This window comes from Mustela lutreola, chromosome 2 (genome assembly GCF_030435805.1).
Source record: "Mustela lutreola isolate mMusLut2 chromosome 2, mMusLut2.pri, whole genome shotgun sequence".
NCBI lineage: Eukaryota > Metazoa > Chordata > Mammalia > Carnivora > Mustelidae > Mustela > Mustela lutreola.
Genome location: NC_081291.1, coordinates 95,589,609 through 95,615,322, shown reverse-complemented (window position 1 = coordinate 95,615,322; position 25,714 = coordinate 95,589,609). Strand labels below are relative to the sequence as shown.

The window sequence follows — 25,714 nt, the reverse complement described above, 5'->3', positions numbered from 1 at the left end:
CTTTGGATCTAGAGACTCATATTCTTAAGTTTTCCAAAATGTCTCTTACTTTGATAATTTCCTACCCTTCATTTTTTGTTTTTTCTTTCTGAGACATACTGGTTTGATTACTGAATCTCCTGGAATTGATCTTCAAATACTCTTAACCTGTGTTGCCTCTTGTTTATATCTTTGTATTTGGAGGAAGAAAGTATGTGGGTAAGAATGATCTCAATTTTGTCTTCTAAACTTTTATTTTTAAAGTTTAATGATGATGTTTTTAAGTTTCAGGAGCTCTTTTTTTCTGTTTTCATTTTCACTTAATTTCATTTTCTGTTTCCATTTTATTCTTTATGGATATATTGGCTTTGAGGTGTGTGTATAAGTATTTTTCATTTTTTCTGTGTGCTTAATATGTTTTTAATATTTCTTCTGCTTCCTCCAGTGTCCTTGTTCATTTCAGGGTTCTTGTGGTTGTTTAGATCACAAACATCTGATCATCCTTGGCTGTCTGCAATTAAGAGTGAGATGCTGAAAAGCTGATTAGGAGAGAGAGTGTGTGCTGGTGGTAGTCTAGTGACTTCCTTTCAAGTACAGGTAGGCTTTTCATTGCGCTTCTACCCCACAGATCCGCACTTTCACATCTTACCTGAGAACAGTCAGCGTCTGCAGAGAAGATACTTTGAATAGCCTGCCTCTGATGTGTTTGGTAATACACTGGCTGCCTGGGTTTGGGTTATCTGGTTGAGGAGGGATGCCACCATTCAAGCTGTAGACTTTGACTTCCCTTTACAGTTCTGCCTCTGTGGTTCAGTTTCTTTAGAAAAAACTTAGGGTCTTCTGTTGGATCTGGTGGCCCCGCCTTTTAGATGCTCCCTTTTGTCAAGCCTGAGCATCAGGCTGGCCTTTGGTGCCTCAGGGGTCCTGAGGTGCAGTGACTCCCCTCTTAGAAAAGTTTGTTGAAGTGTATATTATGTGGTCTTCTTTCCCTTTCTGTTTCTCTTTGTGGTTTATTATCTTTGTGATTTCATTAGTATCATTCAGAGGAGTTTGGGGATGAAACCAGGATAAAGGTCAGTGGTCATTCTGCAATATATAAATGGCAGTTTAGGTAGGGCTTTGAGTATTTTTTAAAAAAATATTTTATTTATTTATTTAACACAGAGAGAGTTCACAAGTAGGCAGAGAGGAGGCGGAAGTCGGCTTCTTGCTGAGCAGAAAGCCCAGTGCGGGGCTCCATCCCAGGACCCTGAGATCATGACCTGAGCTGAAGGCAGACGCTCAACCCACAGAGCCACCCAGGCGCCCCTGGGCTTTGAGTATTGAAGAGCTGTTGATGTGTGATAGGTTTTTTTGTTTTTTTGTAATAATATTTAGAAGAGTAGTAGTTGATAACTTTTTAGAATGCTGCTGGCAGGTAGCAGTCTTTTGCCTTTCTTTGTCAGGCACAAAGGTAATTCCTGTTTTAAGTATGTACTGTTATTTTCATTTTATAGATGAGGAAACAGACTTGGAGGAAGTATGTAGCTAACCCAGTTCCTTGGTTGTGGGGCATATAGTCCTGATGGAAGTCTATCTGTACAGGGGCTCCAAAAGCCACAGGGGCTTTTACTCTCCATGTGGCATTACTGTGCCCCCAAGCCCAGTTTCACTGCTCTCATTTACTCTTCTTAACAGGCTGCAATGTAGTCATGTATTTCCCCATTTTTACTGGTGAGGATGTTGATTTGGGAGCCTTTGGGCAGTGAGTAAATGGTCCCCTCTTGACTCAGTCCTGCTTGAATCCAGAATCCAGAATCCATCTTGCCTCTTTGTCAGCTCTGGGGGAGCCGTGATTAACCAAAACACTCGAGAAGTAGAATCTGAAAGCCCGTGGCTACATGTTCGTGCTCTTGACCATAATCTGCATCTTCCCATGTTCCCGCTCTAATTGTATTATATAATAATAAGTAATTCCATGTATCCTAATAATAGTTTTAATAGTATTGAATTCCCTGGAATGCAGGGCTTGTGAAACTTGTATGTGGCTGGGGCAGTGCTAGGAGTTTGCTCCTAGCGAGATGCTGAGGGATGAGGGCAATTGTATAAACTGGAAATGGCATCAGTGGTGGTAGTGATAGGGACTCCGTAAGGATCAGGGGTCTTCTAAGAATAGACTATGCCTCCCGCCCATTAGATACTCACTTGGGGTAACTTGCTTTTCTATTAAAGTAAATACCCTCTGGAAGAGTTAAGCATTGTTCACATCTTATTTAAAGTCAGTTAAATACAAGTTGAGATCAATGCTCTTCAGATCAGTCTAGTAAAAATCTTTGAAGTCCAATCATATTTTGTTGTAGAAAATGGTGACTCAAAATTATTAAACTCCTTTTCTTGAGGAACTCAAAATTTCGGAGGGGAGACAGTTATGATGAGGACTGTAACAATGAGATAAGAGTCACACTGCTGACCGACATAAGTAAGTTATTGTAGGAGTGATGACTTTCGACTCTAGAAAGGGAAAGGGGAAAGAGCCTTAGAGCATTTAGGGAAAGTGTTCCAGGAACGGAGACATTTGAGCCTTCTGGGGATGAGTTTGATAAGTAGAAACGAGGAGCAGTTCTTTCCGAGTGGGAAAGCAGCATGAAAAAGCTACAGATGTATGAAAGTAGATGGGTGTGAAATCAGGAAGTAGGAAAAATCTAATGTGGCTAAAATGAGAAAAATTGGCAAAGCCAGTGGCAGAATGTAAAGCTGGGAGGTAGGTTGAGATTGGATTAGGAGTTTGAATTTCATCTCGTAGGTAACGAGGAGCTGTTGGAAGAATTTAGGAAAGGAGAATGTACAAACAGGACTGGGTTTCAGAAAAGATGACTTTTGGCCCCAGTGGAAAGGAGGTTGGAAAAAGACAAGCTGGATTTGGGAATGGGACAAAATCAGCCTTGGGCTGATAAGAGGGATCAACTAGGGTAGTGAAGGAGTGGGATGGATTTGTGAGGAATGTGCAGGGAGTTTGGAAAAGACTTAGTGGAGGAGACCTGACGTTAAAGCAAAGAGAGGAGTTAGAACGCCAGGGTTCAGATTTGGATTGCTGGACTGAGGGACTCTTTCCATTTGGGAGGAGGTTGAGGAAAAGAAAAATAAAGTGAGCCATGTGTTCCTCTCCTCAAAGCACCTCTCTTTCCTCTTAAACCTCAGGCCAAGTGCTTGATGGGGGAGAGCAGTGAGAGTGTTCTCTCTACTGATGTGTCTGGCATAACCTAAGAGGTATGGGGTGCTTGCTGGTGGAGTCGGTTAGCACCCCGCAGCCGACTCTCAGCCCTGGGCATTTTGGGTGGGGTTGGTGGCATTAATGCAGCATTAATTTGAGTCCATGTGTTCTTCATTGGAAGAGCAAGTCTGAGACATTGTGCAGTTGTGGGTTTTGAGTTTTTTTTTCCCCTTCTTCATGCTACACATGTGGGAGAACTCTGTCCAATTATGGTTAAACCTGTCCCCTATGAGTCACATCCTGAGTTGACTAGTCATTTCTGAAGGTGCTGCCTAAAACACTGTTTGGATTTTAAGGGTCATTTTAGAAACAAATGAAATCTGAGGGAAATTTTTTTGAGCATTGTGAATTGAGAAGTTGTATGGCATTAGTTTTGTGGCCTAATGCAGTTATGCCAGTGTTGTGAAAAAACTTGCCAGCTGTACCTACTGAAACAAAACAAAGCAAATACTTAGATATGAAACACAGCCTTTAGCTACCCTGAAATTATATTATACTTAAAAGTGCTTTTTTTGTGTCACCCTTGTTAATGCAAATCAGGTATAATATTTTCTGATCAAAATGTTATTAAACAACTCTCATTCATGTGTGACCTCTTAAAATGCAATGTGCCAAAACAAGTGTGTGTATATTGCTGAGTTACATAATAAATACTTAGTGAACAATTCTTTTACTGTGCCCAGCAAGTGTTACTGCTGAGTGGTAGAATATTTCTGAAAAGTAATTTCATAGGTCTCATGCTTGTTCATGAGATAAATATGCCTACTTGTAATCTCTCTCTGTCAAATAAATAAAATCTTTTAAAAAAAAAGAAACACATTCTTATATAAATATGTGTGTTTTAGTATACCTCTTGCTATATGCCAAGTACTTCACATGTGTTCTCTTTTTGTTATATCAACCATACAAAGTAGGTGGCATTGACTTTTTTTTTTAATAGATAAAGCTGAGGTTCTGGGAAATTACAGAATTCACAGGAGGTCACAGAGATGTCTGGGGCTTTGTGACTCCAAAGTGCATACTTTCTCTGTGCTGCCTCTGAAGGTTAGCAGTTTACTTAGTCCTTATCTCTGGAATCATCTAAGGGGCTTAAATAAAATATGGATTCCTAGACCTTTCCTGAGCAATTTATTTAGGAGATCAGAGATGGGGCCCAACTCATGACCTTTTTTGAATGTCATGTTTCACTGATTATAAGGTGTCCAGTTTTCCCATGTTTGAACATCTCTGAAATTGGAACCATTTTCCAATCAATGGTAAGTCATGAGTTAATCTTTTTAATCTTTCTTAGTGGCACAAAAAATAATGGTGCAATTTCGATTAAATGAAATATGGTGTTGTAAAAGGATTGCCACCTTCCTGTTTTGGGGGATGTAGGGTAGATAGCTCTCAGAACTCTTTCAGAGTTGTAAAATTCACTGAGGGTATTTATTACTTACTTGTGCGAATGGCTGTGTAATAATGTCCTTGCAAGGAAAGCAGATGATGGCAGTGAAATAACTACCATTTAGTTTACAAGCAATAGTAACTCAGTTATCAGCTAGGAAGTTGCTGGTAAAAGAAATATCAGTGGTTCTCAACCTCATTTTGTCAAAGTCTTCTGGCCTTTCTCTAGACAAAGGCATGGATACCCAGCTGTATTAAGTTTTGTGTACTGTGCTGACTTAGACTTTGGGGGCTTTGTAGGGACCTCTGATGAAAGCTTATGGTTGTATCTTGTGTCCCACAAAAGTTGATTTTGGAAGTGGGCACATTACATTCTGTATTTCATCCTGGTATTCCTTGATGTCCTCCACAAAATTTTAAAGATTTGCATACATTAAGATTCACTTAATTGTGTTGTATGTGTTTTAACAGATGTATAGTATCATGTACCCACCATTGTATCATATAGAATAAATTTACCACCCCCCAAATCCCGATTTATTTGAAATAAATTTGCTTTTAAAAATGTATTTATTATGGAAAAGTTCATACATTCAAAAATAGAGTAATAGAATGAACCTATGTGCACCCATCATCTAGCTTCAACAATTATCAACTAGCGGCCTTTTTTTTTTTTTTTTTGGCCTGTATCTCTCCACTTCCTAATCTACTCCTTTGCCCTCACTGCCCTGATTCCTCACTTGGATTATTTGAAGTAAACTCAGACGCATAATTTCATAAACACTTTTTAGTGTGTATCTCTAAAAGATAGGGACTTAAAAATTTATAATAATCATTATCACACCTAAGAAATTAACAGTTCATAAATATCAAGTATGTATGCTGTTCAGATCTTTCTGATTAAAGATTTTTTTTAATTTATTAATTTATTTGACAGACAGAGATCACAAGTAGGCAGAGAGGCAGGCAGAGAGAGAGGGGAAAGCAGGCTCCCCGCTGAGCAGAGAGACCAATGGGGGGCCTCGATCCCAGGACCCTGAGATTATGACCTGAGCCAAAGGCAGAGGCTTAACCCACTGTGCCACCCAGGTGCCCCCAGATCTTTCTGATTTATAGATAAATGTTTATATGGAGACTCTTGCCTGCCACCTTTTTTCTCTTTTATCCCCCTTCATCTCCCGTGTGTTTAATTCCTCTGGTGCCAAGCTCTTTTTCACCCTAGGTTCTGCATTTGATGGTTGCTTTGCCTCACACACTTTCTCCTGATCTTTACAGGCCTGGAGCCATACAGATCTCAACTTGAAATGTCACTGCCTCAGAGAGCCCTACCTTTCTAGGGTCGACCCCCAGTGCCACTGTGTTCTTATCACCCTGTTTTATTTTAAGCATATGATACTTTTGTTGTTTCTGTCTCTCCCTATACAAAAATTAGTTCTGTTTGAGTAAAGACCTTTTATATTTTCCACTCTATATCCCCAGCACTTAAAGCAATACCTGGCATATAGTAGATGTCCAGTAAAAGTTCAGTGAATGAATAAATCATACTTTTTTTAGGGGAGATCCACTGTCTTATGCCTTATGGGGTCTTCATTCTCTTTACCATTTTCTTTTTTTTTTTTTTTTTTTTTTTTTTTTTTTTATTTATTATTTATTTGACACAGAGAGAGAAATCACAAGTAGGCGGAGAGTCAGGCAGAGAGAGAGAGAAGCAGGCTCCCGCTGAGCAAAGAGCCCGATGCGGGGCTCGATCCCAGGAAACTGAGATCATGACCTGAGCCGAAGGCAGTGGCTTAATCCACTGAGCCACCCAGGCGCCCCTCTTTACCATTTTCCATTGCCTTCTGAGTTATTATCCAAGAGGGAAATTGGGCTGGACTTACTTGTATTTATGAATGGGAGTTTAAGTAAGTTAGTTTTTAATACCTTATTTTCTTTGAGGTTGCCTAATCTTCCCATCTCTGTTCTTTGTAGCCCTCTCTCTGGGTACGGTGTCCCCCATCTTGCCTTCCATAGCTTTATACTCTGTATAAACAAATCAGTATCACTATACCTACCACGTTGTCTTTCCCATATTCTACCACTCCAAAGCTTGACTAGCAACTCCCAGCAGGCTTCTGGTCTGTAGGACATTTGGAGGATGGAAAGTATTCAAGAGAGATTCTGGCGAAAGCCTTTTCCAATTACTAAAAGCTGGGAAGTGTAGTTTCTCATCTTCTCTTCTGAAATGCTTAAGCTACTCTTAATTCTGTCCAGTGCATTTTTTCATCATACACATTGCAGTTTTTACCTGTAGAAGATTGATTTGTGTCCTTTTATATCTTTCATGTCTCTACTTTTGACCACTTGAAGTACAGTTGCAATAGTTGTTTAAATGTTCTTGTCTGCTTATTCTAATGTCTGTGCCAGTTCTGGATTAGTTTCAATTAATTTATCTATCATCTATCTATTCATTTATGTCTTTTCCTTTGGGGGGAGGGGCATGCCTGATAGCTTTTGAGCAAATGACAGGCATTGTGATTATTAGTCTGGTGCGTGCTGAATATTTTTGTATTCCTATAAATATTCTTGGGTTTTGTTCCGGAACTCAGTTGAGTTACTTGGCAGCAGTTTGATCCTTCTGATCTTGCTTTTTGGATTTGTTAGATAGGACAGGAGTAATGCTGTGTAGGCTAGTTATTCCCCACTACTGAGTTAAGACCCCTTTGTGTACTTTCTCTGGTAACCTGTGTGAATCATGAGGTTTTCCAGTCTCACTGGTGGGAACAGTGATATTCCAGATCCTGTGTAAGTAGGTTTGTACTTTTTTTTTTTTTTTTTTGCAATGGAGACATTCTTTATTTATTTTTTATTTTTTTTTTTATTTTACACACTATAATTTTTTATTTTTTATAAACATATATTTTTATCCCCAGGGGTACAGGTCTGTGAATCACCAGGTTTACACACTTCACAGCACTCACCAAAACACATACCCTCCCTAATGTCCATAATACCATCCCCTTCTCCCAAACCCCCTCCCCCCAACAACCCTCAGTTTGTTTTGTGAGATTAAGAGTCACTTATGGTTTGTCTCCCTCCCAATCCCATCTTCTTTCATTTATTCTTCTCGTACCCACTTAAGCCCCCATGTTGCATCACCACTTCCTCATATCAGGGAGATCATATGATAGTTGTCTTTCTCCGCTTGACTTATTTCGCTAAGCATGATACGCTCTAGTTCCATCCATGTTGTCGCAAATGGCAAGATTTCATTTCTTTTGATGGCTGCATAGTATTCCATTGTGTATATATACCACATCTTCTTGATCCATTCATCTGTTGATGGACATCTAGGTTCTTTCCATAGTTTGGCTATTGTGGACATTGCTGCTATAAACATTCGAGTACACGTGCCCCTTTGGATCATTACGTTTGTATCTTTAGGGTAAATGCCCAATAGTGCAATTGCTGGGTCATAGGGCAGTTCTATTTTCAACATTTTGAGGAACCTCCATGCTGTTTTCCAGAGAGGTTGCACCAGCTTGCATTCCCACCAACAGTGTAGGAGGGTTCCCCTTTCTCCGCATCCTCGCCAGCATCTGTCATTTCCTAGGTTTGTACATTTTATCCTTTCTCTGACCGATAGCTTCCTTATCCATCCTCTGATAGTACTTAGCTGAAGACTGGAGGGCAACTGTCTGCAGATTGTTAAAGTATTCTTCTGCTTTCTCTTCTGTGGTACTTCATCCTGCATTCTCTAGCTGTCTTTGTCTTTCTGAACTCTCATATTTTCTATGGTTCTTGGTTATCTCAGAAAGGGAGTTAATCTGGTCCTGATATTCTCTCTTATCTATAAGTGGACATAGTCAAGGATTATCTTTTTTTTTTTTTAAGATTTTATTTATTTGACAGAGAGAGATCACAAGTAGGCAGAGAGGCAGGCAGAGAGAGAGAGAGGAGGAAGCAGGCTCCTTGCAGAGCAGAGAGCCTGGGATCATGACCTGAGCTGAAGGCAGAGGCTTTAACCCACTGAGCCACCCAGGCGCCCCAAGGATTATCTTTATGATTGTTTGCTTCTTTTCTAACAAATTATTTGTCAAAAGAGAATTTAGTCCAAATTAAAGAAAAACATTTTATGGTTTGTATATGTGTGTATGCACATGTGCACAAATATGGGAATATAGTAGATAATGTGGTGTGGGACAATACTGAATTCTGCATTTTTAAGTTTTAATTTCATTTTGTGGCATATGTATTTAATTAATGTGAGTGTTGGTTTCTTTATAAGATGAGATGCTTTTCAACTACAACAGGATGTCTTTTATCACAGTTGGTATAATGTATGTGAAAATGCTACATAATGATCAAAACTATTTATTTTAGTTATTGGTGAGAGATTTGGTTCTGGCTGAAAACTAAAATCATAGAGTGTTTGAAAGAGAGGTCACTTAGACATTAACTTGGTTGATTGATTATCTTTATTAGCAACACTTAAAACTCAGGCTCCAAACAATTATTTACTGATGTCATCTTACTAGGCCTTATTTTAGGGGCTTAATATATTTTAATAAATAGATAATATTTTAATAAAACAGATAAATATCCCTCATGGAACTGACTTCTAGCAGAGAGCTAAGTGACTTGCCTGGACTTCAAGTTAGCACTTTGCAATGCAAGTTGCTGGCAGGGAGAAGTGACGCTTGTGAGTTCTCCATTGTGCTTTGAGCCCTTTGACTCTGAGGGGTTGGCTATGAAGTAAGTTGAAGTAAGTTTGATGGTCACATCAAATGGTAATTTATTCCATCTCTATTGCAGAGCCGTACCTGCAGTGCATGTTTGAGCTGGTCAGATTATTTTCTTTTTCAAATAAGACAGGAACCAATGATAAATTATTTTCTAGAGTATCTTTTGACCAGATACTGGAACATTGCAGTGTTATGGCAGGGCATGCTTCATATGTTATGCTCTAGTGCTAGAGATTATGGGTTGTTTTTATCTCTTGTTTTCCTGGGATAGGATTTGGGAAGCACTTTTATCACCTTTGCAGTTGTGGCACAAATCACATCTTTGGAGGCATTCTTTTATGGATTTTTTTTTTTTTTAAGATGACAAATACGTTGATTAGACCCAAAATCTTGTCCTTTATCTTCTATTTTAGTGTCTACCTCTTTTTATAATTTCTTATAGTATTTCATCTACTATAGTATTTTCAGATGGGGAAGGTGACATTCATCATTTGAGTCATCCATTTGAAATCAAAAGTGACCTTATTCTACCTTTGATTCCACACAGGTGATATCATCACAGGTATGGGAGAAATAAACCTGAGCATGGTATTTATGATGGATAGCTTTGGGCTTCCATTTTCAGGGATCATGGAATTATATCGAAAGCTGCTTTCTGAAATGTAATCTCTGGAGGAGAGGGGAGGAGAGGTGCTTAGTAAAATACATCTTTGCACCCTGTAGCTTCCTGATTTGTTAAATCAGTGGCAACAAATAGCCACTTCAGTGGATTGTTTTTCAGTAGACTGTTGGTTTTGACCGTGTTATCATGTTTATTTTTTGAAGCGGCAAAGTAAGGAAAGGTGCTCTGTGATTGCAGATGCTTGGCTTTTCCTTGGGAGCACCAAGAGATTCCCTTTTGTGAAGTTTACTCCTTAGCGATACCTCAGGGACCAAGAGGGCAGGCCTGCTTGCCTTTCCTCCCAGGAGGCCAGTTTTAGGCAGGAGATGAGGAGGTAGTCTGGAGAAAGGGAAGGGGGGAGCATATTTACTATTGGCTCCTATTGTTAATCGGGCATACCATTTTTTCTCTTCGAAGCTCACTTTTATTCTTTTTCTACTCTCTCTGTGTACATGTATATGCTCTCAGTTGAGTTCTGTGGAGATGCTTAAGGTTGTAGGAGAAAGATTGGAGGAAAACGATGAAATGGTAGAGGATTACATGAAAAATTTTATTTAATCTATAAGAGATTATGGTATAAACAGTTACAGAGATTGAAGATTTATGTGCTTTTTCTTTTTAAATTATGAGGAAAGGATGCTCTTTTCCTTTAGTCTAATACTTGTAAATTCCTTGTCTTATGGTATAGTTAAACATTGGGTCTCAGCCAATTTCCTAGTTATAATTTGACTATAGCTAGATTTATTAGATTCTAATGGGCAAATTATTTTATTGTATCTATTTCAGCTTATTAGTTTCCATAAACCAGGAATATTTGAAATAAGATCGCTTTATTTATTTTCTTCCAGCATTGATTAAAATACAGAGTATTTAGTGGTCTCATACATAGTAAGTGATGTTGGCTTTTTTTCCTCTGGCTCATGTTCTACACTATACTCAGAACTTAGATTAACTTGACTAAATAAATTTTTTACTTGAGTTTTGACTAGCATTTAGAAACTGGATGATATCATAGAATTTAATAGAGGTTTTGCTGACATTTGGAAATCATAGATGATATCATAGAATAATAGAATTTTGTGGCTGGAGAGGGACATTAACCTCATCTGGTTTAACTCTCTTGTTTTATAGTTGAGAAAATTGATGCCTAGAGAAAGTGGTTAAATAATTGATTGCCAAAGTTCACTCAGTTACTTATTTGTAAAATGTCTGCTTTAGCTCTGTTTCCACTACATCACTTTTGTTTTCCTGCCTTAACTGATTCCGGATGTTTTCTTTAAAATATCATTTCCCTTAAAGTTCATCTTTGATGTAGTTGATTTTTATCAACAGGCTGCCATTTGTGCATCTAACATTTGAATGGCTACAAATATTCTAAGACCCCAGCCCTGCTTGTGAGGTGTACAGGGTAATAGGGAAGACAGATGCGTGAACAGCTCCTTGGAATGTATTTATTAAGTGCTATTAAAGGTAGCTCTTTTTATAAAGGGAGATGGTTTCCTCATTGGCACTATTCAGTTGTTGTTGTGGCCTTGAGAAACCAATAGTTAAAATCATTTGGAAAATTTTTTGAACTGTTGAATTATTTGAACTTGAGCTAGACAGGCCAGATCATGTAGGACACAGGACTTGCATTAGAGTTTGGACTTAAGGGTTACCTGGGTGGCTCAGTCACTTAAGCACCTGCTTTGGCTCAGGTCATGATTCCAAGGTTCTGGGATCCAGTCCTGCACTGGGCTCCTTGCTCAGCAGGGAGCCTGCTTCTCCCTCTCTCTGCCTGCTGCTCCTCCAGCCTGTGCTCTCTCTCTGATAAATATGTAAAATCTTTTAAAAAAAAAAAAAAAAGTTTGGACTTAAGATTGTATGGGGAAAATGAAATTTTCTTAATGAGAGTTGAGAGTTTTGGGAAAACTTTGGTTTCTTTGCTTGGAATTGGGGTTGTTTAAAAATAAAATTTATGAACAAATGCCATCATTTCTAATAAGAGCAACGTTTCTACTTTGTTGGAATTGGCAGTGAAAAATTTAAGTCTGGTTATTGTAATCGAACAGTTGAAATGTTCTTTGTTCTTTATTAGAACAGAAAAATTACACTTAGTAAAATAACAAAATGCTACCTCTTCAGTCTGTGGCTGTCCATTCTTACTCCTGTCCATCTTCCAGCAGCCCTTATATCCTTCAACCCACTCTACTTTGCCTGCTGTGTTCTCTTTTCTCCTGGTCCTTTCCCTTTATCTTGCAGAGCTCTAGTTCAGTTTTGAGGTCCTTTCTGATTCTTTTCATAATCTCTCTTATCTCTTCAGCTTAACTGAGACCTGATTTTCTCTTGTAAGTGATAGTTTCCTCATAATTCTTTCCAGTCACTGAAAGCCAATTTTATTATACTCTCTCCCCATGTGTGCAGGAAGAGGCCAGCTCTTTTTCTTTCCTTTTTTAAAAATAACAGTTTATTGAGGTGAAATTCACATAACATAAAACTAACCATTTTAAAGTGAACAATTCAGTGACATTTAGTACTTGTACCATGTACAGCCACCACTTCTTATTCCAAAACATTTCCATTACTCCAAAGTAAAAACTCCTTACCCATAAAGCACTCTTCTCCTCCCCCTTCCCCTAGCCCCTGGCAACCACCAATTTGCATTTTGTATCTATGGATTTATTCATTCTGGGTTTTATATATTGTATCTTATACAATGTGAGAGTTTTTTGTCTGGCTTCTTTTATTTAGTAGCCTAATGTTTTGGAGTTTCATCCACATATAACATGTACCAGTACTTCATTCTTTATGTGGCTGAATAATACATATATATATATATATATATATATATATATATATATATAATTCATTTATCCATTTGTCTGTTGATTGACTTTTGGGCAGTTTTCACATTTTTACTGTTATGAGTAATGCTGGTATGAATGTGTATAAATGTACTTGACTGTCTTCAATTTTGGATATATACCTAGAAGTGGTATTGTGGGCTATATGGTAGTTCTATGTTGAACCTTTTCTTTCTTTCTTTCTTTCTTTCTTTCTTTCTTTCTTTCTTTCTTTCTTTCTTTTTTTTTAAGTAAACTCTACACCCAACCTGGGTCTTGAACTAACAACCCTGAGATCAAGAGTTGCATACTCTGCTGACTGAGTCAGCCCACTGCCCCTTTGTTTAACTTTTTGAAGAACCATCAAGCTGTTTTTCACAGTGGCTGAACCATTTTGCCTTTCTACCAGCAGTGTATAGAGGTTTCAGTTCTCCACATCTTTGCTAACACTTCCTATTTCTGGTTTTTTGTTTGTTTGTTTTAATTAAAGCTGTCCTAGTGGGTCTGAAATGATACCATGTTGTGGTTTTGATTTACATTTTCCTAATGACTAATGATTTTGGGCATCATTTTATATCTTTGTTGGCCATTTGTGTATCTTTGAAGAAATGTTTACTCAAGTCCCTTGCCTAATTTTTGAGGTTTTGTTGTTGTTGTTGTTGTTGATGAGTAAGTCCTTTGTATATTGTAGATACCAGACCTTTATCAGACACATAATTTGCAGTATTTCCCTCCATTCTGTAAATTATCTTTACCTTCTTGATAATGTCTTTTGATGTACAGAAGTTCTAAATTTTTATGAAGTCTAGTTTATCTACTTCTGTTGCTCATGCTTTTACTGACATACCCATTGACAAATTCAAGATCATAAAGATTTACCCCTATGTTTTCTTCTAAGAGTTTTACAGTTTTAGGGTTTGTATTTAGGTTGCTGGTCTATTTTGAATTGTTTTTATATATGGTATGAGGTAGGGGTCCAATTTCATTCTGTTGTGTGTGGTCATCTAGTTGTACCAGCATAATTTATTGAAGAGGCTATTCTTGACTCATTAAGTATTTTTGGCATCCTTGTAAAAAATCAGTAAGCTAGAAATATGTAGGTTTATTTTTGGATTCTCAGTTCTATTGCATGGGTCTACATGTCTGTTGTTATGTTGATACCATACTGTTTGGGTTTCTGTGGCTTTGTGGTGAGTTTTGAAATCAGAAATTGTGAACTCTTCAGCTATGTTCTTTTTCAATTGTTTTGGCTGTTGGGAGCTATGTGCAATTCCATTGAGAATCTGCTTTTCTGTTTCTGAAGGAAAAAAAAAAGATAATTAGAATTTTGATAGAATTTGTACCAGTAGATAGATCCCTTAAGGTAGTATTGCCACCTTAACAATAGTGAGTCTTCCAATCCATGAAGATGGGAAGCCTTTCCATTTATTTAGGTCTAATTTCTTTCAGCAGTGTTTCATAGTTTTCTTTGTTAAACCTTTGTTCATATTTATTGTAAGGTACTTCATTCTTTTGGATGCTATTATAAATGGAATTGTTTTCTTAATTTCCTTTTTGGATTGTTATTAAGGGACCAGTTTTTATCATGCATTACATCCTTCCTTTCCTGTTTTGATTGTTTTGCCCAAAGACCCTGATGTGACTCTGCATACTCTTCCTTGTTGAGGTCAGTGATATTTACTTATATGATCTTTGACCTGTTAGGGTTGTTGGAATCATCTGACTTCTATAAGATATTCCTTCATAACTTCATACCCTGAGTTGTTCTTATTTCTCTCTCTATCCCAAAGGATATTAAAACCTGCCCAGATTTTTTTCTTAGCTATTATTCCTTTGACCATGTTGGTGTTCTAATTCCCAGGTCTATTTTCCAAATAAGACACTGAAATATGGCCACTTTAGACTTGGTCCAGGTCCACTTCTTTGCCCTTGGAACTTCTTTTTCTCACCAGGGCACACCAACCTTCTTTCTCCATCACTCCCTTCTACTGAAACCAGGTTCTGTGTCCTGGTCTCCTAGAGTTACATATTTCTTGGCTTGCTGCTGACTCGCTCAATAAAGCGTTACTGAATAGATTGTTTCCCTTGTTGCCCATTTAACTATTCCCCATTGCCCACTTCACCTCTGTGGAGCCTACCACATCACTTGCAGATAATTATAATCCTGTCATCTGCTACTTTTGCTTTGAGACTGAATTTAATTGCTTTTGTCATATTTGACAAACTAATAATGGGCAGCAGTTAGAAAAGAGTTAATTATCTAGGTCCCATCTTCATTTGTCTTTTACTTTTTCTTTCGTTTTTTTTTTTTTTAAGATTTTATTACTTATTTGAGAGAGAGAGAGAGTGTGCACAAGAGAGAGCACAAGCAGTAAAGAGAGAGAAGCAGGTTGCCCATGGAACAGGGAGCCGGATGCGGTGCTTAGTCCCAGGATCCTGGGACATGACCTGAGCTAAAGGCGGCCCCTTAACCAATTGAGCCACCCAGGCTCCACCCTCTTTCACTTTTTCTTTAAAAAGTCTTTTTGTAAGGGGTGCCTGGTTGGCTCAGTCAGTTAAGCATCTGCCTTTGTTTCTGGTCGTGATCTCAGGGTCCTGGGATGGACCCTGCATCAGGTTTTCTCCTGCTCCCGTGGAGAGTCTGCTTATCCTCTCCCTCTATTCTTGCTCTTGCTCTCTCTCAAATAAAAAAACTAAAATATTAAAAAAAATTTGCGAACATATGATGGGGAAGGAAAGAGAAAGAGTATATTAAAAAACAAAGCACGATGTTCTCCACAGATTTTATCTTTTCCAAAAATCAGTTTGTTGAAAATTCTTCTATTTCATTAATTATATTTTCTGATTATCAAGGTAAAAACATACTTTGTTATTTTGAAAGTGTATAAAACCATAAAGAAGAAAAATATACATTATTTTACCATGCCTTGGTAATCTTTGGTAAATATCTTTTCAATATTTTTTCCATGTTCTCATTTTTTTAAATGTTGTTGAACTTTCATGTAATGGCTAAGAATATAGGTAACTTTTTGAGGTAGAGAATACTTCAAAATTTGTAGTGTTAAGTTTTCCTTTCCTCCCTGCCTCCTTCTTAATGCCCTGTGGTCAGGTTATGGCCTGTACATTTTCTGCTTTAAAAAACTGATTGTGCTTTCCTTATGGCTGATCACTTTTTCTGAGTCTCTTACAGATCCTTTGAAAGAATTGAATTTCCTATAATGTGCTTTCTTGGTGTGTCTATATATCTATCATTAATTATAGCTGTGTGTGTATATATATTATAAATTATATACCCTATATGCTAGTATCAGTCATAGACTAAGAGTTTTGTACCATGATTATACTTAAATTGGGTTCTCTCCATATTTCTAATATTTGGGGAAGGTTTTACTTCCATTAGGTTCTCTTTGTCTTTCTAATATTTGGGAATTTTTGGACTCTTCTTTTTTTCCTTTTTTAAGATTTTATTTTTTTATTTAATTGACAGCAGTAGAGAGACAGTGAGAAAGGGAACACAAGCAGGGGGAGTGTGAGAGGGAGAATCAGGCTTCCTGCTGAACAGGGAGCCCGAACAGGGAGCCCGATGCAGGGCTCGATCCCAGGACTGGGATCATGACCTGAGCTGAAGGCAGATGCTTAACAGCTGAGCCACCCAGGTGCCCCAGGATTTTTGGATGCTTGAAATTGTGGTTTAGAGCTGTAAAGATTCAGGATTATTATACTTTTGCCATGAATTATACCTCTTCTCAGTATACAGTGCTTCTTTATCATCCTGTTTAAAATAAAACTGTTATTAATATCTTAATGTTTTAGAGTAACTTTTTTGGGGGGGAAAGAATATATAATTGGTCTATTTTCTGAGGGCTTCTTATAATCTGTTGCCTTTACATCTGATGAAAATTTGTTTTGGAATGGAATTTCCAGCCTGCTTGTTATTCCCCTGAAAGATAATGCTTTATTGCATTCTCTGTCATGTTCAGAGTTTCCTGTATTAATTGTCATTCAGATAGTGAGCATGGGTATTCCAAGGATTTTCTTCTCATTTCAGCCCCTTTGTTAGTGTTGCATGTGAAAATTCTTTGATCTTCTCTTTCCAGTTCTTAGTGCTTTACCAGATTTTACCTTTTGGTGTACCTGGGTATTATAAGGGAAAGAGGAAGGTGTTTTCGTCACTAATAATTTATCATTACTAGTGTTAATATTACTATATCAAAGATACAATCTTTGCCAATTTTTTGTTGAATTTCATTTCTTGAAGGCTTTCTCTCTAGTTCTTACTGACCTTCATGTATTACTTTAGTCAGTAACTGGATTTTTGTTCAATGAATTGCTACAGATATATGTGTATTTCTTTAAACATGTTTTTAAAAACCAGTTTTTTCCCATTTTAACTTTTGCAGGAAATTTAAGAAAAGAAAAAAAGAATGAAAGCATACAATAAAAAATAATCCATAATCCACCGTTTATAATCAATCACTATTAATATTTATTAATATTTATTATATATTTATTAATATTCTTCTCTGAGAAATGGAGTGCACACATCATTTGTATACATATACATATACATTTACCTTTAGTTCACTGAACATTTATTTAACGCTTATTATATGGATGATGTATTCTAGGTGCCAGATTGTTAAAAATGTGCTGTATATGATTTGTATCTTAACTGTTTTTATTTTATGTTGTAGTCTAAGCAAAACCCAATTTATTAAAATGTGTTTGTAACAGTTCTGTTCATGACTTCTCTGTTTTTTAGCCACTAAAACCTGTCTTTAAAGGGGAAGCCTAATATATCACATAGATGAACAGGGAGAGATTTGATTGAAGGAGTGTAATGGCTTGGGGTACCACCTCTTTCCTCCTCCAAAGAAAGAGAGACTCGGGACACCTGAATGGCTCAGTTGGTTGGGCAGCTGCCTTCTGCTTGGGTCGTGATCCCAGCATCCTGGGATTGAGTCCCGCATCGGGCTCCTTGCTCAGCGGGGAGCCTGCTTCTCCCTCTGCCTCTGCTGCCACTCTGCCTGCCTGTGCTCGCTCTCTCTCTCTCTCTCTGACAAATAAATAAATAAATAAAATCTTAAAAAAAAAAAAAAAACTTAAAAAAAAAAGAAAGGAAGAGAAACTCTTGAAAACTATTTTCTGTTATGGGTGTATAGCATTAAAGTTTATTGATGGCTGCTCTGTTGCCGGTCATTTATTTTTGTTTCTTCAGTTTTATTTTGTTCTTTTTCTTTTTACTTTTTTTAGATTTTATTTATTTATTTGACAGACAGGGATCACAGTTAGCAGAGAGGCAGGCAGGGGGTGGGGGGACAGGCTCCCTGCTGAGCAGAGAGCCCAATGTGGGTCTTAAACCTAGGACCCTGAGATCATAACCTGAACCGAAGGCAGAGGCTTAACCCACTGAGCCACCCAGGCGCCCCATCTTTTCTTCAATTTTAAATATTGTTTTGATTAATATCTTTGTACATAAATATTTGTATCTATATTTGGTTTCCTTAGGGTGGATTCTTAGAAGTGGAATGACTGGGTCAAAGAGCATAAATATTCATAAAACTTTGGTATATATTCACAAATTGTTTGCTTGCTGTATGCTAACATTCAGAATTATAGTTAAAGAATATAAATGTTTCTGTTACAACATCAAATGCATTCCTAAAAAAAAAACCAAACCCTTGAGGATTGCCTGTTCACTAAAAATAATAGGACTTATGGGAAAAATAAGGTTAAAGGCAGACCATTCAAGACCTCTGCAATTTTCAAACCAAGTACTAACAAAAGTATAATTGGTACCTTATGAGATAACTTGGACAGCCCAGTCAAACCACTTCACACAGCTGAGGCTGCCTCAGAGGAGAGTTAAAAGATATTAAAATGTAATAGGTTGGAAATTGCTGGTCTGTATGGTCTTGAGATAGTGCAGATGTGTTAGATTTCTAAGCCAGTGGAGCTGCCATAGAGGTGGGCACAAGAGGAAGTACAGCTTGCTGTGTTCCAGGAACTGTGTAGGCTGGCTGTGCTCCTCTGAGCAGGAAGCCCTGGGTGCAGGTGCTCATTTTTAGTTTTCTTAAAATAGGGCAGAGAGGGCTCCTGCTTGGCAGTAGCTGAGCCTGATTGAGGGTCTTTTAGTTTTCCACAGGAAGTTAAAATTTTTACCTCCTAACTCTGTTCTCCTTGCCAGGGAAAATTCAAATGAACCATCATAATTTTTGTGTTATACTGGCATTGTTATTTTATTTAATAACCACTTACAAGCTAATTGGTGTTATAGGAACCTATCTTATGACAAAACAGACTATTTTTGTTAATTTGATAAAGAAATGTTTTCAAAAATCTGTAGTCGGAAAACATCAACTCTGTTTAACGATCACATTAGAATTTAAATACCTTAATCTAGAGTAGTAAATTTCAAAATTTATTTTGGTGGCCATTAAGTGTTTATAGATATGGATCTCAGAACTCCAGACTGTCAGCAGCTTATGGATATTATTTGTTGAGGGGAGAAAATAGGGTTTTGTGGTGACTCTCATGTATGGAATGCCTTCATCCTGGATTATGCAGCTCTCAGTTATAGCAACAGAGAAGAAAGAGGGTAGGGAAGTCAGGTCAGTTCAAGAATGGCTGTTTTTTAGGGTTGGGTATGCATGTCTTACATAGGTTGGTGGGGGAAAATTGAGAATACTAGTAAGGAAGTAATTGAGGTAATTGGGGTTGAGGCCATTAAGAGAAAGAAGAGGATTTTGAATACTGGAGAACTTATGAGCCCAGAAAACAGCAGTTGTAACAATGAAGGGAAAGAGCTGAAGAGCCACTAGTTATTGAGATGTTACGGTTCAAGATTTTAGAGGTAGAGCAATTTACATATTGCTACTGCCCCTATATAGAAATGGGTTGCTTTGTTATAAGAGAAGGTTGTTGGGAGTTGAGGAACAAAAGGAACATTTGAAGGTCAGGTTGAAGAGTGCATTTGTCTCAAGGACAGTGGAACCTGCCATAACAAGTCAGAGAATAAGGATGCATAGAAATTTTATAATAATTTTATATAATCTCAATGAATGAGATTGCTAAAATGCTAGGAAGACTAGAAGGTGGCATAGTTTGGTGGTGTATATCTGAAAGGCAACAGGACTTCTGATAAGGGTACTTAAGTAAACATCTGAAGTGGTTTTAGAGATTCAGGGCAATGCCCACTGAGGGTGGGAGAATGAGTCCTTAAGGCTCTCCAGGGTCAGCTATGCCTCAAGGGGAGGAAGTTGGTCAAAGTCCCAGTGGTTTTAGGGGTTGATGGTATAGGAAGGAGTCATGGGGACTGGGATGAATAGGGTAATAAGTCATGGATGGATGAATAGGGTAATAAGCATGCCAGCACAGGTTGAGGTCCAAATAGGTTTTTGAAGCTTGAGAAAGTTAGCAGACTCTAGTCTTTTTTCAACCTTCTATTGGAGTGTTGTGTAAAAATTGTTCTGGTGTCTTCAAAGAAAATGTTTTCTAGTTAGGAACCTTGGTTTCTGTCTAGAGTTTGAATTGGTAGATTTTTTCCCCTTTACTTTTATCAGTTGCCTTAGCATCACTTTAATTGAATTGCCTTAATACTTGTTGAAATTCCATTGGACCTATATCTGCAGGTTTATTTTTGGATTCTGTTCTATTCCACTGATATGTCTGTCTTTTTATCAGTAACCACAATCTCTTGATTACTATAGTTCTGATCATGTTCTGAAATCAGGTCATGCAAGTCTTCTAACATTGTTTTTTCTTTTTCAAGGTTGTTTTGGCATTTTAGTTTCATTTTAGAATTAATTTGTTTTTTCAAAAAGGTCTGTTGGGATTTTCACTAGGATTACTTTAAATCTATAGGTCAATTTGAGAAACTTGACATCTTGACTTTTGAGGCTTATCTAAAAGAATGATTATCTCTACTTACTTAGGTCATCTTTAATTTTTCTTAGCTGTGTTTGGTAGTTTTTAGTGTAGAGGTCTTACATATCTTTAGTTAGATTTATTTCTAGGTTCTGGTGTTTTTTGTTACAGTATTGATCTTAAATTATACTTTCCAGTTAATATATAGAAATACAATTTATTTTTTAATATTGGCCTTGTAGTCTGAGACTTTGCTAGATTCACGGATTGGTTTTAGTAGTATATAAGTAGACTTTATAGTATTTTTTACACACATAATCCCATGATCTGTGAGTTTTATTAGTACATCCACTCCAACTTTTATGCTTTTGTGTTGTTCCTATACATCGGTTAGGACCTCCAGTTCAAGGTTGAATAAAGGTGGTAGAAGTAGACATCTTTGCCTTGTTTCTGATCTTAGAAATAAAAATTTAATAATTTACCATTGAGTATGATGTCAGCTGTAGGGTTTCCTATGGATGCTTTTTACCAGACTGAGAAAGTTTATGTCTGTTCTTAGTTTTTGGACAGTTTTTGTTATTAATTTTACCAGATGCTTTTTCTGCACCTACTGGGGTGATCTGGGTTTTTATCTTTTATTCCTTTAATGTAGTGAGTTAGTTAATTTTTTTGAATTAGTGATTTTTCAAGGTTAACTTCTCATATACATTTAATCATATGTAATTATCCTTTTTGTATATTGCTGGATTCGGTTTACTAATGTCTTATGGGGAATTTTATGTCTCTGTTCATGAGGGATGTCAATCTGTAGTTTTCTTATCATGTTTCTGTCAGGTTTATTATCTGTGATGCTGGCCTAATAAAATGAGTTAGGAAGTGTTTTCTTTGACTATTTTCTGAAAGTTTATGCAAGATTGGTATTATATCTTCCTTAAATATTTTATGGAATTCATCTGGACCCAGAGCTTTGGGTTTTTGTTGTTGTTGTTGTTGTTTTTTAAGATTTTATTTATTTGACAGGCAGAGCACAAGTAGGCAGAGAGGCAGGCAGAGAGAGAGGAGGAAGCAGGCTCCCCGCTGAGCAGAGAGCCAGATGCTAGGCTGGATCCCAGGACCCTGAGATCTTGACCTGAGCCAAAGGCAGAAGCTTTAACCCATTGAGCCACCCAGGTGCCCCTTAAAACAAAAATTTTAAAGGCAAAGTTTAATTACTATCTTGAGTGGGAAATTAGTAATTATTGTGAAAAAATAAGGTAGCAAAAAGAATTTCTTAAAGGGAAAACAAACTATTACTAAATTCTAGCTAAATACTGGTGCTTAGCAACGCAGTGAGCTGTAACCCACTGAGCCACTTTGGTGCCTCTTGGCGGGGATATTTTTATTATTTGGATTTTTAAGAACTTCTTGTCAATTTTGCTAAATTGTGTTTTTACAAGAATTCTTCTGTTTTATCTAAGTTATTGAATTTATTATCATAAAGTTGTTCATACTAAGATTCTATTTTTTTAACATCTGTAGGATTTGTGGCAATGTTTCCTCTTCATTCTTAATATTGATAGTGTTTTCTTTTTTTTTTCTTAATCAGTTTTGCAAAGGGTTTAACTTTCATCAGTCTTTTTAAATAGTTATCTTTTGGCTTTATCCTTATCTTTAGTTAATTTCTTTATTATAATATTTAAGAAGGTAGCCTATATTATGTCTAGTTAGAACCCATTTTTTAAAAATGTGTGGTTTAACTCATGATTAACACCCCCATGAGTGTTAATCAGGTGAGGGGCACTAACTGTGGGGTGTCTCAATTGGGTGGGGGCTGGCAGTGGGGGCAGTGAAAAAATTCACCCAAGGCAGAACAAAAGAGATAGAAGTTTTTTGAGTACACTGCAAGGGAATGGCCAGGCAGGACTGCAGAAGAGAAACTGCCGCTTGGCAGTGGTAAGGAGCCACAGTGGTGAGGGCAGAGTGAGGGAGAGTGGGGGCAAATGGAATTTTCCATTTTTGGTAATCTGAGGAACTGTGCCTGTTTGCAGTTGGTCAGTTAGGGCCTATGGCTATTTCAGGGTAGGTCACTTAATGAACCTGTCTGCTCTCAGCCCAGTGGTCTCTGTGGGCCCTTTTGCCTTGCTCAAGTTTCCATTGCCCAAACCTGTTGCTTTAAAGAGCCTCTACAACCCCTTTGTTTTATCTCCCATAATTACATTGTTTAAAGAATATTGTAACCACAATAACTTGAGTTGGCACCGTGGTGAGGGAGAGACTACACCAGGTGGAGTTGTCACACAAAGGAAACTATTTGCAGCAAAGAAGGAGATCACCAGAAATAACTTCCAAAGTCGATTCCCCAAGCAAGGGTGAATGGCTTCCTTTTATTTAGGGTTAGGATGAATATTAAGAAAGGGGAGCTTTGTCACTGTAAGTAGAGGTGAGCATAAAGTTATGCAAGTGCCTACATTACATGTTATGTTAATGAGGCTTATGCTCCTCCTGGGGGGAAGGTTTCAGCATTCTAGTGAGGTAAAAGTAACTGTCACTCAGTGTTCCGTCTGTGCAGATATGAGTTGGGGTTTGAGCTCAAACTGGTCTGGACCTGCCAGAGCTTTGACTGGGCTGTCATTTTTGCTTAAGAGGTAGTTTTGGTTTCCATCATGGGATGCTGTGCCCGTGGGTTCCTGGCTTGAGTTAAAAGATAAGCTGGAAAGAAGAGCTTAAAAATGTGGAAGAAGGTCAGTGAGTACATGTAGGTGAGCCGTAAAGGTCAAGTTTCAGAGTCCAGCTGGTGACAGAATATCCACACTAAGTTTCTCTTTTGATCTTTTGTTTACTGAAATAATATTGGTCTCCAACTATGATTGTGAGATATCCGTCTTGACCTCTTCATACCATAAGGTTTCAGGCTCACAGTATAGACTCACTAATCGCTTGATCTCCCCTGTACCCTTTCCCTCCAATGTGTGGAATATATATGTCATGCATTACTAGAGGGACACCTAGACACAACTTTATATAACAGCAAATCGGTTGAGATCAAGTAACTCTGTTTTTATTTATTCAGTTCTTTTGGATTATCGTGGAGAAAGCTTCTATTTGGTTCTTTACGTATATCAAATACTTGCTTTTTGTAAGTAGTGAACTGGACTCAAGCCTGCTCACTGCGTTGCTAGGCACCAGTATTTTATTTAGCTAGAATTTAGTAATAGTTTTCCCTTTAGGTAATTCTTTTTGCTACCTTATTTTTTCACAATAATTACTAATTTCCCACTCAAGATAGTAATTAAACTTTGCCTTTAAAATTTTTGTTTTAAGGGGCACCTGGGTGGCTCAGTGGGTTAAAGCTTCTGCCTTTGGCTCAGGTCATGATCCCAGGTTCTTGGGATCTAGACCTGCCTCGGGCTCTCTGCTCAGCAGGGAGCCTGCTTCCCTTCTCTCTCTGCCTGCCTCTCTGCCTACTTGTGATCTCTGTCAAATAAATAAATAAGATCTATTTAAAAAAATAAAATTTTTTGTTTAAAAAAAAAAAAGAATCAGTGTTAAAGGAAAATGTTAAATACAGGTAGGATGAAGGGGAATGAAAGAATTGAAGAACATGGTATATGTTGGAGTTTGGATGTGGCCCTGATGGAAAAGATAATATGGGAGTGAGTGAAATTTGGAAGTTGCTTCTCCAGCATTTCTCAGGTGTCTTGGTTATTTCAGCTTTAATCTGTGGAACTGACTTGTTTAACTGGTGTTTTCTGAGCATCTGCTTTGTGCAGAGAAGTGTCCTGAGAATATGAGGAGAAATCTGCTGTTCTCCATCTTGTCGTCTAGGTAGGGGAGAGGGCATGTGTTGGTGTGGCAACTAGGGTGAGTGTATGATGGTAAATGTTGTCAGAGTGAGTGGCCAGGATGTCTTTGCCTGTGAAGAAGGGGAGGTCATCTCTAGCTGGGGTCTTGAGGCCATGGCCCAAACTAATGTTTTCGCAAAATTACATGTCTTTCTTCCTTCTCTTTTGAATCTCTTTTCCTAAATCTTCATCAATTTTGAGGGGAGAAGGGGCTCTTGTTTGTAGGAAGGACTCTGAGAAGGACTGTGTCCAAAAGAAAGTCACGTTGAAGACCGAGTGGCTCCCAGAGTTCTGGATCTAGCACACCTGTGTTTAGTTGGATAACTACTTAATTGTTTTGAGTCCCAGGTTCTTCTTTTTTATTGATGACAGTGTAGCCCAGTGTCTTACCTGCTTCATTAGACAGCATATGTGAGAGACATTTATGATGTACATTTGTACTTCCATATTATTTCCACTCTTACTAGTATTTGAAATACTGATGGTTAATGATTTTGAGTGCATTTTAGGTGTTTAATTCTTTTTTCTCTTTTTTTCTAGGTCTCGATGCAGAACTTTATTATGTGAGAAATGACCTTATTAGTCACTATGCTCTATCCTTTAACCTGTTAGTACCCAGTGAGACAAATTTCCTGCACTTCACTTGGCATGCAAAGTCCAAGGTAAGAGAGTGGTCAACCAGAGATGCCAAGACAGGACCACTTGGGCCCAGAGGCCCATGTATGGGCTATATCTTAGGGATGGGCTACCATCTAAGGGCTATCTATATCTTAGGGATGGGCTACCACCTGTATAAAAGGGTCTGTGAGTGGTTGGCTCTAGCAGCACTGGGTCCCCTTTTCAAATTAATGTTTTAAATCTTTAGCCTATTCTTTTTTTTTTTTTTTTTTAAGATTTTTAAAATTTATTTGACAGAGCGAGAGCACAGCAGGAGGAATGGCAGGAGAGGGAGAAACAGACTCCCCATTGAGCAAGGGGCCTGTTGTGGGACTTGATCCCAGGACTCTGGGATCCTGACCTGAGCTGAATGCAGATGCTTAACCAACTGAGCTACTCAGGCACCCCTCTGTATTCTGTTCTGTTAGACTTTCTCAAGTCCTTTTAAAATGAAGGTAGCCATCATTTATGTGACTAGCTAATGATAGAACATTTATATCTTTTCAGGCTTTTTAAGCAGGGATGCAGATCTAGTTTGAAGAGGGAAC

General features: G+C 37.8%; 1 protein-coding gene across 2 annotated transcripts in view; it reads left to right on the top strand.

Moving 5' to 3' along the window:
• The window catches only part of RYK (receptor like tyrosine kinase), an 87,052-nt gene that overhangs the window by 4,655 nt on the left and 56,683 nt on the right, over positions 1–25,714 (top strand). For both annotated transcript variants that reach the window (XM_059162651.1, XM_059162650.1), the window contains exon 2: positions 25,050–25,171. In XM_059162651.1, coding sequence (XP_059018634.1) covers positions 25,050–25,171 — 122 coding nt within the window. The remainder of the gene's footprint in view (positions 1–25,049; positions 25,172–25,714) is intronic.